This window comes from Cydia pomonella, unplaced genomic scaffold (genome assembly GCF_033807575.1).
Source record: "Cydia pomonella isolate Wapato2018A unplaced genomic scaffold, ilCydPomo1 PGA_scaffold_205, whole genome shotgun sequence".
Lineage (NCBI taxonomy): Eukaryota > Metazoa > Arthropoda > Insecta > Lepidoptera > Tortricidae > Cydia > Cydia pomonella.
In genome coordinates this window covers 282175-299871 of record NW_026907845.1, presented here as the reverse complement: position 1 = coordinate 299871, position 17697 = coordinate 282175, and the positions used below count along the sequence as shown (strand labels likewise).

Below are 17697 nucleotides of genomic sequence, written 5' to 3'. Positions count from 1 at the left end.
ATATCGTTGGCTGTGATCGTGTCCAGGTTGAGGTGTGGCAGTATTGCGAAATGGTAACTGGACGTTGTGTATCTTTAAATTATGAGTGACGTTCAAATTATTATGTGATGTGAATGAAATGGTTGTGAATAATTAAAAACCAAACCATATACTTGTTTTATTTTACCTTTGAAACTCAAGTTCTGGTTTCGGTGTCGTAAAGACAAAACTAGTTAATTCATAAATAATTGATGATATAGGACTATCTTATCGCCACATCTTGGGATTAGTTGTCAAGCGGACCCCAGGCTCCCATGAGCCGTGGCAAAATGCCGGGACAATGCGAGGAAGAAGAAGATAGGACTATCTTACAATCGACATAGTAAGCGATCAGTTTCACAAACAGAGTCACTTCTGACTACGTAGAAAACAATGGTTTTCCGGGTCCATGGGACGCAAACGCAGAGCCGTAGCCAACTTGTCAAGTCTCTTTCGACACATCGAGGGTACATCGAGTTGATATTTTTACATAAATAGTTTATAAACTATAAAAAATATAATCACGCAAGCCATTAAATAAAAGCGAATAACTGAATATTAGAAATGGTTGTAAGAAAAAAAAGCAAATAATTATTTATTGATATTGCACTGCCGTGCTAATTCAAAAGGACGTATGTCATCAGCGTGGGTTTTGAGAAATCAGCGTATTTAGTTTTTTAGTCACCGACCGCTCGATACCTAATTGATTTCTGCAAGTTTAGGCAGGCAAATGGCAAATGAAAAAGTAAGAGCTGATTGACTGTCTTGTATTATAAATAAATAACATTTTTTTTATTACAACCGTTTCTAATATTCAATTATTAGAACGTACATTTCAACGTCTATTATTTCTATCAATAATCGTATTTTTGTTTACATGTTTAAGTAGTATAAATCAATTGGACACGGTTATTACTTGCTTTAGTATGTCGAGAGCAATATAACGGAGTCGGCGTTGACAGCGCGCCATTTCTCTCGCCGCCGACGCCACCATGTCACCGCTCGCCTGCTCGCTGCTCGCGCTTGCCGCGCTGATCGCCGCCGCCGACGCCTTGAAACCGAACCCTTATTGCAGTTACCTGGAAATGGGTCAAACAGGTAAATATAATTTTTTTCATCACACTTGCTCGAAATAGATCTTAATTCATGCAGGTGTGCTGAAGGACAAAGGCCTATTTTGTTCCCGCGGGAGTTATGAATTGTGAAAAAAAAGCTGAAACTCCCTAGGGAGTTATAGCCTTTTTTAAATTATGTCACTAATTCATACAAACCAAGTAGCATAAATGAGTTTTACTTTTAAAATACTGGCGTTTATAATTGAATATTTTTGTTTATGTTTAAAATTATTTAATTTGATTAATTTAACAGCCGTTTAAAATATATTTTACATAAATTTCAATCGTGGCAGAATGCCGAATAGGTCTGTGCCTTCGATGCCTCACCTGCCAAGAAATTACAAAATGGCGAACGAATGTTTGATATGTCACCGTATTTAAGAATTATTTCGCTTAAAATTTAGTTTTTTCTTCGCAAGTGTGATGAAAAACATTGTGTGTAACTCCGGGTGTAAGAATATTGCAAACTCGGGTCTTTAATTCCACCCTCGTGTCCAAAATTTTACTTAACCCCCTCGTTGCACAATGTCCTATAATCAGCCTCAGTCTGGGTTATATTTACTACGTTAGTTAACAACACCATGCACCATTGAAAAGGAGTCAAAAAGGGAAATAGATAGCATTATTAAAGTTGGTAGGTATATAGTTATTTCGAAATATTGTTTCATAAAATAATTTGAATTATTCATCCTTTTTTCTTTATTATCTTGAAATATGTGGGCATGTTGTATCATTTTATAACCAAGCTAAGCTTTGTAAGACAAAATAAAATAAAGAAATAAAATTATTGATAGGATTTCATGAAATATTTTTTACAGAAGGCTATCCAACAGATAACTATGTGGAGTTTACGCTAAACGTTGCTGGTGGCACCATCACCATTCCTGATGTAAGATTTCTATAAATAATTTTTTTGTTAGTCATTTATATTTGTACCTACTGGATTAATGAACAATTATAAACCTTCCTTTGGTAAAACGAAAACTTTTAAGGTAACACGCGGATACCAGCAGCGGCAGCTGTATACATTATTACCTACATTTTGACTTTTAAGGTAACGTTTTATGCAAAGTTTAAAAATAGAGTTCGAAGTTTTCGGTGATCCGACCAATAGATTTAGATTTATTTATTGCACAACATAGGATTGCATTGCAAATTACATTCATGTCAATTTATATGAATATATATTGTGATTGTCAAAAATAAATTCTAATAATGACTAAAAATAATATCATAATCCAGATGGCAACAATTAATGAATGGACCACCTGAAAAGGATCGTCAAGTCAAAATTTATTGAAAAACAATAATAAAATAAGAATTAAATAGAATCAATAAGAAACAAAAACAATGTCAAAGATGCAAAAATAAATTATACAGAAAAATTCACTAATTGAATATAATGGGTTTTCCAGCAAAAATTTTCCCAATCGACGCTTGAAAATCGTATCGGATGTTTCCAGTTGCTCATTGTAGTAACGTTTTGGCACATGTAGTATTTTTAACCACCGACGCAAAAATATGTTATAAGTTTGACGCCAGTATCTATCCGTGTGTCTGTCTGTGGCATCGTAGTTCTCAAAGAGATGAACCGATATCGATGTGGTTTTTTTATAGTACAGTCAGCATCAATAGCAGCGGATGAAACAACGCGCCAAAAGTATCTGATATTCCGGATAACTGTTCCAAATATAAATAAATCTCTAAAATTTACATTCAGAAGTATATCTTTTACCGTCTTACATGTTCTATATATAGAACCACCTCATTTTGTTAAGCTGTTACAGAATGGTAGATACTTTTGAAACCTTGTTTGATCCGCTACTTTTGATGCTGACTGTACGTTAAAGCGAGTTTTTCAGCTTATTTCATAAATATCGATTAAGCAGTTTAAAGCTCAGCTTTATTCCAAATTTATGTAAGACACTTTTGTGCGTAGCGGGTTCCTTAAATTATTAATTTATTTTTTATTTAAAAACGATATTTTATTAAGTTTTTTATTTATAGAAATGTACCAGACTAGGAAACATGATTATCGGCGAGGCTATCAGCGTATGTAATACGCCCAACTCCAAGCCAGAAATCACTCCAGCATTGCAGACGGAATATCAATTCAAACCGAACCTCGGTTCAGTGCACATCGAGTGTCCTAGCGACATCGATGGCTGTGATCGTCTCGATGTTGAGATAACGCAGTATTGTTCAATGGTCACTGCAAATCATATTTTTAGTTGAGCAGAGCCCCACCTCCGTCTAAGGTATCTTTGCACCGACTTGAATAGACAAAGTGAGAGTGTCATTATAAGCGTCATATTTTCATAGAAATATGACATGAATTATTATACTCCACATTTTGTCATTGTAAATGCTTTGCAAATTTACCTTGCGGACTATAACAAGCAAAATTTTGTGACTGGAATTGAGTTTTTGACAAAAAATAAAAACAAGAAAAATGTAAGTATTTTACTTTATCCACGCAATTTTACAAAATTACACCCTGCATTTGACGTTGTTCCATTTAGGTAAATATTTGTGTATTTTTTTTTTCAAAGAGAAGAGCTGACTTGCTTAGTGTAACTCGAATATTTTTAGAGTGTTTTTCTGCTTCTACAGTCTCAACCAGTTTTACTCACATTACATTACGAGTTGAAAAGATTAAAGCAAGTTACTAATGACTCAATAACTAGCAAGCCTATGAGTAATATTACCGCAATATAAAAATAAAATAAATATTATAGGACATTATTACACAAATTGAATAAGTCCCACAATAAGCTCAATAAGGCTTGTGTTGAGGGTACTTAGACAACGATATATATAATATATAAATACTTAAATACATAGAAAACACCCATGACTCAGGAACAAATATCCATGCTCATCACACAAATAAATGCCCTTACCAGGATTTGAGCCCGGGACCATCGGCTTCATAGGCAGGGTCACTACCCACGAGGCCAGACCGGTCGTCATTTCGAAATTATTTAGTTATATAAAATATAACTAAATAATTTCGAAAGAAAACTACAAGCAAACGTTATAAATTAGTCGCTATCTTATGCGATTTTCACATTAGGTACGTATCCGCAGACCGCTCCGGTGTGCAAGTGGAATACGGACAACTTAACACATAGCTCTGTCTCGCTCGTGCATATACCGGAGCGGCGAGACAAGTGAACCCACATCAGTTTGATAACTGCGTTTATCCAAATGTATGCATACACTAGATTAATTTCTGCCGGTAAGTAAGTTTGCCAGAGATCAACGAGGATGCTGAGTGTTGGGGTCAGCAACGCGCATGTAACTCCTCTGGAGTTGCAGGCGTACATAGGCTTCGGAGACTGCTTACCATCAGGCGGGCCGTATGCTTGTTGGCCACCGACGTAGTATTAAAAAAATCTGTTTTGCTCTAGGTACTTACATTACATAGTAGTATTCTATTGTACAAAAATACGTACATATTAAAAGTAACATACACTTAGTAAGAAGTAAAAAGGCGAACTTATCCCTTTGAGGGATCTCTTCCAGTTAAATGTTGAGTAGATGAGAGGTGAGAGTGAAAAGAGAGTAACAAATGCAGAATAATGTAGAACAAGGTATAAGAAAGACAAAGGATATAAATACATACATATTTCATAGGATAAACATGTATTACAACAAAAAGGAATGGGGAAAATACATGTTTGCTTAATCTTTTAGATTTCGATAAAATTTCGTGAATAGAAGTGTCCTTTTCTGTACAATAGCTAATCTCAAAATTCTACCTAATTGTATCATCTATAGTTGTATAATACACGATTTTGCACCGCCTACAACTTATCTGCTTTGCCTAAAAGTTGACTGGAGAATGCTTTATATTATAGCATTAAGGTCGTCTTTTGTACAATGTGTTTTATTATGTGCAATAAAGATTCAATAAACAAATACACTTTTTTCTCTGTAATTAATTGTATCGTGAAAGAGGCCCGGTAGTTCACACAAAAGACTTGTTAAAAGTGTACGTAAACTACAACCGTTGAACAGAGCTGGATTGAAAATATAGCCTAGATGTGTATTCCCGATGATAGGGGCCTAGTAGGGCGCCCCAGTGTAACCTGAAATCAGGGTCCATAACAACGGATGCTACCTTCATATTAAGCATTAAACATCATCATCATTGGCTTTTGCGTCTATTGCAGACGATTTATTGTGTAACACCGGAGAAACACTATTTTTGGATGATAACTGCCACCTCCCGTGTTGTTATTCACGCAGTGAAGCTGACGTGGGCGGAGTGACCTCCACGGACATTACACCACCTGAGACGGAATTAAAGAAACGCAGGGATGCCCAGCACCTGCATTACTCTCTTCACTGTCTGAACCCACCAGAAAGGCGAGCCGATACGTGTAGCGGCAGGTCGGCTGCAGGAATCTGCCGCTTATTTCAGGTTGGACCCTACTCGCGCCTTACGGTAACTCCATTTCGGGTTTTATTTTGGAGTATCATACTCCTAGATGGATTGCAAGCCGCCCCTGTGCCGAAACAGCTTTCAATAGTCAATAGCATCAATAGTAGTGTATGAAACAATGCGCCAAAATTATCTGCCACCCTGGAAAGCTCTTCCAAATGGAGATATATTTCCACAGTTCGCGTTCAAAAGTACACAAGTTACAGTCAAGGGCCTGTTTCACAATCTCCAAGTACACAAATAAATTAACTGCCAGATAAAACTTCCTGCTAATCTTTGCACTATGTACCAGTCGGGCTAGCACATGATTGGTGCGACAGTATCTCGCGGCGAGATAGACTACCCGTCCCTCTTTAATCAACATATTAGTTAGTTAGAAGAAGACGGGTAGTCTATCTCTATATATATATATATACCTACCTATATATATATGGGCATTTGTGACAATTTTGACGCCGGCGCCGTGTCATTAAATGCGACGTTCTGAGTTAATACAAAATAGTGATATATTGCTTGCTGAATTATTTTATATGGAAAATTAACGTTGTCAATTTTTCAAATAATTAATAGAAACAGGCGTTACTTTGAGGAAATCTATGCTAAGTAAAATAAGAAATATTACTTTGCTAATCCGAACCAATTTGAATCAATTGTTTCAGTTGTCAGGCGTCAGACCGTCAACATATCCTAAGGATGCCTCGTAGAACACGTGTCGAGTTTTGTACTTTTGGTGGTGGGCTGTTATATTTATTTGCGTAATTATTTTTGCGGTGAGAGGATAGGAACATTAATTGCATGTAAAAATACGCAAGTAAGTATAACGGGTTAGCACTGATTGACTAGCACGTTATTTTCTCAAATTATTAGCAAAGTAATATACATATACAATATTTCTTGTTTTAATCCATTTTTTATAAAACCTAATATGAAAACGTGTTCATAACAGTCAAAAATACACATAATGGGGAGAAATATCTCTTTTTGTTAAGTTATTTATTAGGTAAGGGTAGATATTTTTGACGTGTAGCCTGAACAGTTACTTTTGATGTCAGCATCAACAGTCAGCTGTATGTTGAGGCGTTTACTCGTTTATACACAGTAAGCGTAGATAATTACGCGCTGTACAAAAACGGAGCGTGGATTTTGCAGGTGGAAGTTCGGATTGAATTTAGGTTCTGAATATTCCAGACTTTATTGGTGGAGTTGAAGTGAAAGATGAAGGGCTTTGTTGATTTTAGGACAATTAAAGCATAAGCCGACAAGCCATGGAAATGCTTTTGGGACGTTGAAGTGGGCGAAGTGAAAGATATCTTGATTTATATTTTGGAGCTTGATTGTTCATCATTAATTTTACTGATTGTGTTGAACTAAGATTACGCAATTGCACGTATAATTCGTGTCAACCAAAGAAGAGAATCAGAGAATAAATACACATATGTATCAGGCGACGTTCTACTACTGTTTATATTTTGGATAGTATGAGTCATGTCCATATAATAGGTTTCGTTAAGTGATATCGTACTGCTGACAAAATAAAATATTTGATGTTAGCAATTATTTTATAATAAAATTCTTCACATCACTCGCCTGGGCAAATCTTCCGGACACCTATTATATGTATTTTTATTGAAAAAACATTGGTAAATATACGGACAATGGACGTAATGGAAATTATAATGGAATTATGAGTGATTTCAAAACCATCTGACATTTGAAATCACCCGAATACACCTTCTATTTTATTTTATTTTAGATTTTATTCACAAATAATCTTACAGTCTAATAAACCAAGGCGCTTTAAACTATAGTTCAATGTTCTTTGTACTAGAAGACAAATTTGAAGGCTAATAATATTGTCTTCGGCCACCGATACTTACTCGTATATTAGTAACTCGTGAAGAAAAACTTTGCAGACGGATTATATCACGTATAATAAATTTAAATTACATTACATAGGTACCCGAAGTTTTGAACCCCAGCGTCCGTGGTCAACGGGCGACCTCCATTACAGTCCTATTTCATAATTTAAAGGCCATTAATTACCACTTTCAGACTATTTCTTAACGAAACATGAACAATATGAACATCCCCGTCCGTCTAAAGCTGCAACGTAATTGATCTATCGCGGAGCATCGCCGACAATGGACGGGGGCTTATCGGAGCGTCTTGGGAGTTAAGGGGCATCCACCACTACAACAGCCTTGCAATCATTAAAAAAATTAAGCATACATTATTATTTTTGTACATTAGGTACTTCACATGACACAACAAACGGTGTCTTTGTCTTAATCCTTTTCCAGGCATAGTACGATTTATTGACCACATACGCGCCAATAGAATTTCAACTATAGCCATCCTATTTAAGGTTCAAATTAGATTGCACTTTCGGAAAATGTGACTTGTTTTCAAATGAATCATCAAAGCTGGATGTATTGGAATATATTTGAAGTTTTTGGGAAAACCTTGTAGATCGGTGCGGCCTGGAAAGGGTTAACTTAAAATTGAAAGAAAAGCGATTACCTTTCCACGGAGTTTCCATAACCTTCAGATACGTATATTTGACAGGATTTAAAGATAAGGCCGCTGTTGTTTTCAACAAACAACATGGAACGATCATGTTACGGGACTCCAGTCCAGTTTTGAATGTGGGTTCTGACAGCTACGCCCACCCAAAAAAATAGGACATGGTTAATTATCCGCTGAAAACAACGGGACAAGCGGCCTAAAGGATGACTCACGCTAGACCGGGCCGGGCCCGGGCCCAGGCGTCCGACAGATTTTCTATGACGGCTGATTGGTGATTACGTGGTGCTTTCCATAGAAAACGAAGCACCGGAAGCTCCGGCCCGGTCCAGGCCCGGTCTAGCGTGACTCATCCTTAACTTGAACGGCCCGGAACCGGGCCAAGGCGACGGGCCAGCCACTTCCGAGTCACGTGATGCTTTCTAAAGAAAACAAAGTGTCGAACGGCCCGGACCGGGACCATTCTAATTTAAGTTTTTATCCTTTTTATGACGACGACGATTTTTATTTAGGGTAGTGACCCTGCCTATGAAGCTGATGGTCCCGGGTTCAAATCCTGGTAAGAGCATATATTTGTGTGATGAACACGGATATTTGTTTCTGGGTCATGGGTGTTTTCTATGTATTTAAGTATTTATAATTATATATTATATATATCGTTGTCTAGTTACCTACAACACAAGCCTTATTTAACTTACTGTGGGACTTAGACAATTTGTGTAATAATGTCCTATAATATTTATTTATTTATTATTATTCTTTATCATTTTTGTGAGATACACATTCAATCGGAGAAATCTTATTTGTAAGATTCAAAATCACAAACACATGATTAAAGTAGGTACATTGGTACTACAAAACTGATGAAAATATTGCGAAGAACCATCGCCTTAAATAGTCTTGCGGGCATCGCCTGAGCTGGAGACAGTCGATGTTATCGCCTCAGCTTCTGATGTTGAAGGAACAATGAGTCTCAAGATGGCCGGCTACTCTTGTAAGTCTGTATTGTGACTGGTCTATGGCTGCCATGTTTCTTTGAAATTATGCCGAGCTTAGAACTGCAAGAAACCTATTATGGAAAAGTTCGCCTTGGGACACCTTATTCTTTTTGGGTTCCGTAGTCAACTAGGAACCCTTATAGTTTCGCCATGTCCGTCTGTCTGTCTGTCTGTCTGTCTGTCTGTCCGAGGCTTTGCTCTGTGGTCGTTAGTGCTAGAAAGCTGAAATTTGACATGGATATATAAATCAATAAAGCCGACAAAGTCGTACAATAAAATCTAAAAATTTTTTTTTTTAGGGTACCTCCCCTACACGTAAAGTTGTGGTGAAATTTTATTTTGCTTCAACCCTACAGTGTGGGATATCGTTGGAAAGGTCTTTCAAAACTAATAGGGGTCTTCAACAAACATTTCTTGATAAAGTGAATATATTCGGAGATAATTGCTCCAAAAGAAGAAAAAAATGTGTCCCCCCCCCTCTAACTTTTGAACCATAGGTCCAAAAAATATGAAAAAAAATCTTGGAAGTAGAGCTTAAGAAAGAAATGAAAATAGCGGATATGATCAGTTTAGCTGTTATCGTAAAAAGTTTCCCCTTCATAGTAAAAAGACGTACACCCACAGTTCATCCCGTGGTTAACAATCTACCATACGTTAAGCTCCAGTTTAGCTTATTGTGACGGAAGAGTAACAACGGAACCCTACTCTGAGCATGGCCCGACATGCTCTTGGCCGGTTTTTATTATATAATAGATAGACGGTGTTCTCGGTTAGTGGCGATACGAAAACTCGCATACGGTTTAAGCAACACTGGAATTTGATTCCTAGATAGGATTCCTGTAGCTTTTTAATGTATTTTGTGTTTGTGTGACCGCGGCTGGCAAAACGTCCGACTTTGTCGCATGCCATATGGACGAGATTTGCTTGTACCTTTACACGAATAACCTGTCAAGGCGTCCTTATGGCAAGCGACAAAGTGGGACGTTTTTCCGGCCGCGGTCACATAGGTATATAAATTGGTACCTAATAAAAAAAGGCCAGGCTTTGCTTAGCCTTAAAATTTGATTTTACGTATATACCGGGTTCGAAAAGTGGAATCTTATAAGTACAGGTTAGATTTCCTTTTTGGGTTAGTGAGGGCAGCTACCAGATCCCGAGCTGCTACGTGAAAACAGTCTTAGAAGAGTTTTCTTCGATTTCAAATTAATGAAGATTGGCGTTTACAGATTTTCGAAAAAACATACAGGGTGCGAGAAAAAGGTAATTTTTGACAATTTTTTATTTTATTGAAATCGATGATGGATGGATGAAATCCTAACGAGGATTTTTTTTTTTGTTAGAAAAGCCATGAATTGAAGAAAAACTTGTGCCATACAATTTGTATGAGTATTAAATTAAATTTAATATGTTTATTTCAGACACAACTGTCCATATACACAAAACACAAGTAAAATTTAAAATAAAATAAATAATTTAATACAAAATATAAAAAGTTTTATTTTTAAACTTAACAAAAGATAACAAACCTCGCAATACATTGCGTCTTAGAATAAACATGAAAGTGTTCTAAAAATCAAAATAAAAGTTATTTTTAAATGTTACTCAACAAATGTTGGTCAGTTTCAGGAGTACAGCCGACAGTTTAATTTTTTGGTCCTGTTACAGGCCACACCCGGAATAATAGTTTGCTAGAGGTCAACTTAAGGTATTTTATAAAACTTTTTCCATACATTTACTATCAAAACCAATTCAAAACCATGACATCGGAATCGGGCTCAAGGTCGTATCAGAATAAGTTTTTTTATACAGAATTGGCTTCCGTGATGCTGATGATGGTACAGAGTACAAGCTATGATTTATGACCAATGGACGGATATTGAACGAGTAACAGGTAACATCAGTAAATAAAGGCAAAAAATGCAATTTTTCGATAAAATTGACAGCTTGATGGAGCATCGGGTTGGAGGGTGACGATGGCTTGGGAGGCCGAAGAATATTCGCCGCTAATTAAGTAATAATAATATAAAAAAAACAGCCTATATACGTCCCACTGCTGGGCACAGGCCTCCTCTCATGCGCGAGAGGGCTCGGGCTATAATCCCCACGCTAGCCCAATGCGGATTGGGGACTTCACATACACCTTTGAATTTCTTCGCAGATGTATTGCAGGTTTCCTCACGATGTTTTCCTTCACCGAAAAGCTAGTGGTAAATATCAAATTATATTTCGTACATAAGTTCCGAAAAACTCATTGGTACGAGCCAGGATTTTAACCCGCGACCTCCGGATTGAAAGTCGGACGCCATATCCACTCGGCCACCACCGCTAATTAAGTGTTATTTTATGTATTGAAATATTTTCGATCACATTGTAATTCGCTTTGGACAACACGATCGAAGTGTCATTTATGCGTTTTGTCTATAGCTACAAATCTTACAATTGTTGTTTTAATAATTTAAGTAACATCTTGCTACTTCTTTGAATATTTTATTTTATGTATATTATTGTGAATTTATTAAGTGTATTAAGGATTAAAAATTATATTAATTTTAATATTTAGCTTTGAAATAAATTTAGATGTTAGACTTTGAAGAGAAAACTGGACACCGTTTCTACATACGAACGTAGTCCCATTTTGGAGAAGCGGTCGTAGACTTTCTATTTAGGCCCCAAGACTTGGTTGTTAACGAGCAGCGATACGCCTGGCACCCTTAGGCCTCGTGTCTTTGCTACTTACGACGTAAGACACATTGTTACTCTTCTACGAACGAATTGGTCTCATTTGAAGTTTTTGACGTTTAAAATTACGTATTTAACGTTGGGAGTAAGTTATGCTAAGTCTAATGTCGAAATGAAATCAATTTAAACTTTAATTTTCCAGTTACTCCATTAAAAAAAATTACATTTCCAATAAAGTCCACTACACATGGCCTTTTGAAATTTCGTGTACTACAAATGTTAATAGTTAAATAATAACCAGATTATCAGTTTGCGTTGAATATCAGCCAGGGATTTTTAAACTTTTGAACGCTGAAGACTTTAACTGACGCGGCAACAGCCCAACCTTCGTGCTTTCCGACAAGGTTCATAATGACGCGTCGCACACGACAGGCAAGGTTTGTAAATATGATGGCGCAAACATTTTTGTATTTTGGCGTGATGGGTATTTCTACCTTTAACTATACCATTTACGGTCAAACACTTTAATTGTTGATCTATTAAGGGTTCTAAAGTCAAACCAAGATAAGTTGACAGCGATTTTGAAAGCCAGACGGTGTAAGTGTTATTTTAAACATCAAATTTCTATGAAATTGTGACGTTTAATTGACACTTGCACCGTTTGGGCACCTTATTATTATTGTAGCCTATTTTATTTTGAATTTGACATATTAATTATTTTTGTATTCAATATTTCAAATATTTTTTTTATTTTACTATGAATCGTGATTTCATTGTTATTATGTCAATATTATTAATTATTTACTATTCATATTGTTTGGATTTGATTGTGATGTACTTACTAACCCCTAGCTATAACGATGGTACTAACAATGTTTTATGGAATTCTTATGATTCTGAAATAAAAATTTTTTTTTTTAATCTTCGTCTAACTTTAGCTAATTTGGTTGACAATACTAACGGGTATGAAATATCCAATGTAAAGTAAACTCTATACGGCTTAATAATTAAAATCCGTGACTGTACCATACATAAAAAAAAGACTGCGTCAAAAATATTTCCATATCAGTCGTACACTGGAAACCATTTTCCGAACAAAAATAACGTCATAATTCCATCAATCATGACATACAATGTCTCCCGTAATCCTCAACTCATAGTCACCATACACTGCAGTAACGAAGTGTCGCCCGAGATTTATGACATGACAGTGATTTGGCTGTTCACACTGTGGCCATCAATTTTGCGACCTTTAACACCCTTAATACAAGCACACGGAGTTGATTATCGCATAAAAAAACTGTAGTAAAAACGTGCTAAATATAAGAAGTACTTAAAATTTTATTGCGTTTGATAAAGTGTTTATTACAAGGGAATAAAGTCAAATTTAGCGGATGCTGGCTGTTTTGAAGGATATAAGGAATTCGAACAGTTATTGAGTGTGAAAGAAAATTGATGCACTCTTTTTTATAAAAGGTTTTTGCGAAATTAAGCTCTCTTGTGAATTAATAAGGTGCTATTTGCTTTGTGCTTGGGGAAATTTGCTAATAAAGTGTTTGCGTGTTTGCTGAAATATAGATGGCAAACATTATAGCACAGAACAGAAGACAAGACGCAAGGTCTGGTTTGCCAATGCAAAGGGTAGGAAATAGTTACGTCCTCGACGTTTAGATGGGCATCAAATGAATTGTGGAACAATATAGATTAGGTTAAACGCAGAGACATGGTAGCGTGAATAAGTATATGAGTTATGGTAGTGTAGAAACACTGGTAGAAAATATCTTGTGGTATTATGTACTTAATTTATAAACATTGAACTATTATTACTACGTATAGAACCGGCACACAGAACCATTTTTTTATGTCATGAGTTGTTGTTGTTCTGACAACAAACCATGGATGACTGCTATGTTTGGTCGCATGATACAGTTGCGATTGCAACACGTCCATGATACGGGACAATCTTAGACATATCGTCCTAATCGTGGGATTAGGACGATATGTGTAAGATTGTCCCTTGTCTCGTCTTACTGTGGAGTAAGCTCAATAAGGTTTGTGTTGTGGGTACTAGATATATATGTATAATAAAGATATAGAAACATTCCTAAACATTAAAGACATCCATAGCTCGGAAAATAAACTAAAATAAAGATTCAAATATCTATGCACTCAAATAAATATGCCTTATCAGGATACGAACCCAGGACCTCCTGCTTCGTAGACAGGGTCACCACCGACTAGAATAGGAGCCCGTTAAAATATGCTTTATGATTTTCTTTTATGCAATTAAGATGCAATTAAGTAAATAAATGAAAAATACAGATGGAACCGAGAGACGCAATATAGTTCGCAGCAAGTAATTGAGTAACTACTCATTTACGAGATCAATTATTTGTAACGAATCAATATTATATAAATCATAAATGACTAATTAGAAAAAAGCAAAGAAATTGGATATTACTTGAAATATTTAGTATGATGGTTTAGTTTGATCGACGCCGCCGCCGCCATGTCGCCGCTCGGCCGCTCGCTGCTCGCGCTCGGCGCGCTCCTCACCGCCGCCGACGCCAAATGCAGAACAAAGATGATAGGTAAATGCGAGGTTACCTTACGAGAAAGTTAGTAAGTTTTATGTATTTAGTAACTTAATATTAACGTCTGTTTTTCAAGTTATTATGACACCTTTTTTGTTATTCGTTTTTTGGTATTCTTAGGTTATGTAACGAAGACGGACACCGGCTGGAACTTATATGATGCTGCTCCAGGAGGAGATGTCGTTTACTTCCCTAAGGTAACATGTATATATAATAATATAAACACACACATCGATAAAAAATTTACAATAAAATTAGCAACCTAGCTAAAAACGGCTAGTAATTTCCGGCCTCGCACTGCTAATCTGTGGAATGAACTGCCACCCGCGGTGTTTCCGGGCCCATAAAAATTTTGAGCCTTCAAGAAAAGAGCGTAAGATGGGAGCACTTGTACCCCTCTGGTACAAGTGGTCTGGACAGGTGTCCGTGGACGATGGTAATTGCTTATCATCAGTCAATTTATCTGTTCGTTTGCCTCCTATGACATATTTTTTTGTCATAATGTATATGTTTATTTTGTTTATTGTAATGTCTATTGCATGAAAACTTTGTTTTAAAATAATTGAAATTCCAAAATCTTCAACCTTTTTGTTCCATATGCCGCTTAGACCTACTACGTAACAGAGACAGTGGGCGAAAAAATAACCGTCTGCAACAAAGATCCGAGCGCGCCGCCTCCGGTAATAGAGGTGGCAACGCCGACGCAGTTCTCACAAGTGACCATCGCGTGTTATGAAGATTGCCCTCAAGGGTCGACTGTTAATGTGACCCAGTATATTGAAGACTATTTTGTGGTCTGGCCGTAGTTGGAAATTCTTATGGTTGATAATTATATTAAGATATTAATGTTAAAAAAAAAGCTGTTGATTTTATAAATGTCTACGAATTGCTTTAGATTAAAGTGTGATTTCGTAGAAAGAAAGGAATATTATTTATTTGTTTAAACTTGACTAAACAAAATATATACAACAATATACAAACGTCGGACTTAGTGCCAAATAGCATTTTCTACCAGTCAACAAAACTAGAACAATATATTGAATAGTACAGTGAACTGAGTAGTTTGGTCTCAGAATTATATAGAGATCACTTCGACGCCGTCTGTGTTCTACACGTGATAGTGTGGTAAGACTCTAACAACCTATGATACAATATATATCTATATGTATACAGTACATAGAATACAACATTCGAGTAAACGACACTGCTTAAAAAAATGTAATATTAAGCGTAAAACACTGAATAAAACGTCTTTAAAATATATCTTCCTAAAATCACTTGAAGCCAATATAAACCTGAAAAACTCGTTAACAGTTTCGCGAAGAAACATAAAACGTACTTTTTGTTGCCAACTTTCCGGTCTGATGCCTCAAGCATTGACACTTTCAATTGTTCAATTTTTAACCTTATAACGAGGGACATAAAGTACAGTCGCCATTAGATACACATAGGAGCGGCTAAGGTGCTTAAAAACATCTGAACATGCACTTTAACGTCTTGGTAATAGAGGTTTTGTGCAGATGTTTGTGAATTCCTTTGCCACTCCGATATATCTGATGGTGACTGTACAATGGTGAGTGGACAGATTTAATTGATCGATCTTAAGCTTTGTTGCATAGACAATAAAGTCATCGTAACTTACCGATGCCAGTCTTCAAAAATTGATTTTAATCTCATCGTCGAAATATATGTATTGTATGTAGCTATTATTATACCTTTCATATGCATAGTCAATAGTATTTTATACGTACTATCGTGATATAATAGAGAGTTTTTCAGTCGAGTACCGTGTTTAGGTAACGAAGCTTGCTGAGTTGCCTAAGTAAGGTGCGAGTCATCTAAAATAATACTTTTTACCATAAATACAATACAAATCCTCTTTATTACACAACCTCAGAACAAATGTACATGGAAACACATATAATACATGAAGATAGAGGTAAACAACAGGCGGCCTTATCTCTTCCAGACAACCTTTAGGTAGTGGAGAAATGTAACCATAAAACCTAAATAATTATTGAAAATTGGTAAGTATCTCAGTAGATAAAAATGTAGTACAAAAGATATAAACGCGCGAGCCCCCGCCCGCCCGTCCCCCGTTCTATGGAAGCGCGGCGGCACGTGATTAGTCAATTTTTTTTTATAGTTGACTACAGCGGTATCGAAATGAATATCATAGTTAAGTTGGGGGTCCATACATGAAAAGTACGTAATTATAGTTTGGTATACGAAATCTTAATTCAACCATTACAGTCGACGAGTAGAAAAACAGATTTGTGTCTACCTTCATAAACAAAATATCCTCGTTTAAGTGAACACTGTTGTAATGTACCTTACAGACTCTCCCTTATATTTGCTTTATGTCCATACCTGGTTACATGTCCAATTTGTAAAATTTAACTGCTTTGAAATTATCAATGCTTTATACTTATGTCATTGATTGCTGCATGCTTATTTGCATGGATGTAGATTTTTTTTAAAGTGCTTACTACAGAAATAATGCTTTCAGACCAGAATCGAAATAAAAGTGATAAAATGACAGAGGAAACATATTTTTTGAGCTGGGACGGGGTTCTAAGTGGAAATGATAAAATTATCGCCTCCACTGTAGTTTGAGTAAAAAATGTAACCATGTTGTACTGGTATAACATTTGTCATTTTTAGGAGTTGCTGTGTTCTAGTTTCCTTTGCTATTGTATAGCGAGGCTATTATATTTCAATCGTTTTTATACCTGTGCATAATACAATAAAAACCGGACAAGTGCGAGTCAGACTCGCCCACCGAGGATTCCGTACTTTTTAGTGTTTTGTTGTTATAGCGGCAACAAAAATACATCATCTGTGAAAATTGCAACTGTCTAACTATCTCGGTTCATGAGATACAGTCTGGTGACAGACGGACAGACGGGCGGATAGACGTACAGCGGAGTGTTACTAATAGGGTCCCGTTTTACCCTTTGGGTACGGAACCTTCATAAACGAGATGGAACCTTTACGGATGAAATTAGATAAATAATGCTTTGACGAGTTTAGGTACCGTTCGAATTCAGACTGCACCTGCATTACTTACTGCTGCAGTATTTCAGCGTGACATTACTGCCGACTGCATTACTGCCGAAAATGTGAAACATCCGGGCAGCAACGTCGATTATGATATTTGCAGCAGTAATGCAGTCAGCAGTAATGTTGCCTTCAATACTGCTGCGGTCGAATGCAAAAAACGTCAAATTTCATATAAATATCTCGATAAATGCGATTTTAAAGCACATCAAGTGCTGATTAGGGAGTAGACAATATAGACTTCAACTTAGAACCACGTC

At 36.4% G+C, this 17697-nt stretch overlaps 1 protein-coding gene across 1 annotated transcript; it reads left to right on the top strand.

The window, feature by feature from the left end:
• Positions 1–968: 968 nt before the first annotated feature.
• LOC133533801 (uncharacterized) lies at positions 969–3591 on the top strand. Its single transcript, XM_061872852.1, has 3 exons — positions 969–1116; positions 1952–2022; positions 3141–3591. The coding sequence occupies exons 1-3, from the start codon at positions 1011–1013 to the stop codon at positions 3366–3368; spliced, it is 405 nt and encodes a 134-aa protein (XP_061728836.1). The 5' UTR covers positions 969–1010; the 3' UTR covers positions 3369–3591.
• The last annotated feature ends 14106 nt before the right edge of the window (positions 3592–17697 follow it).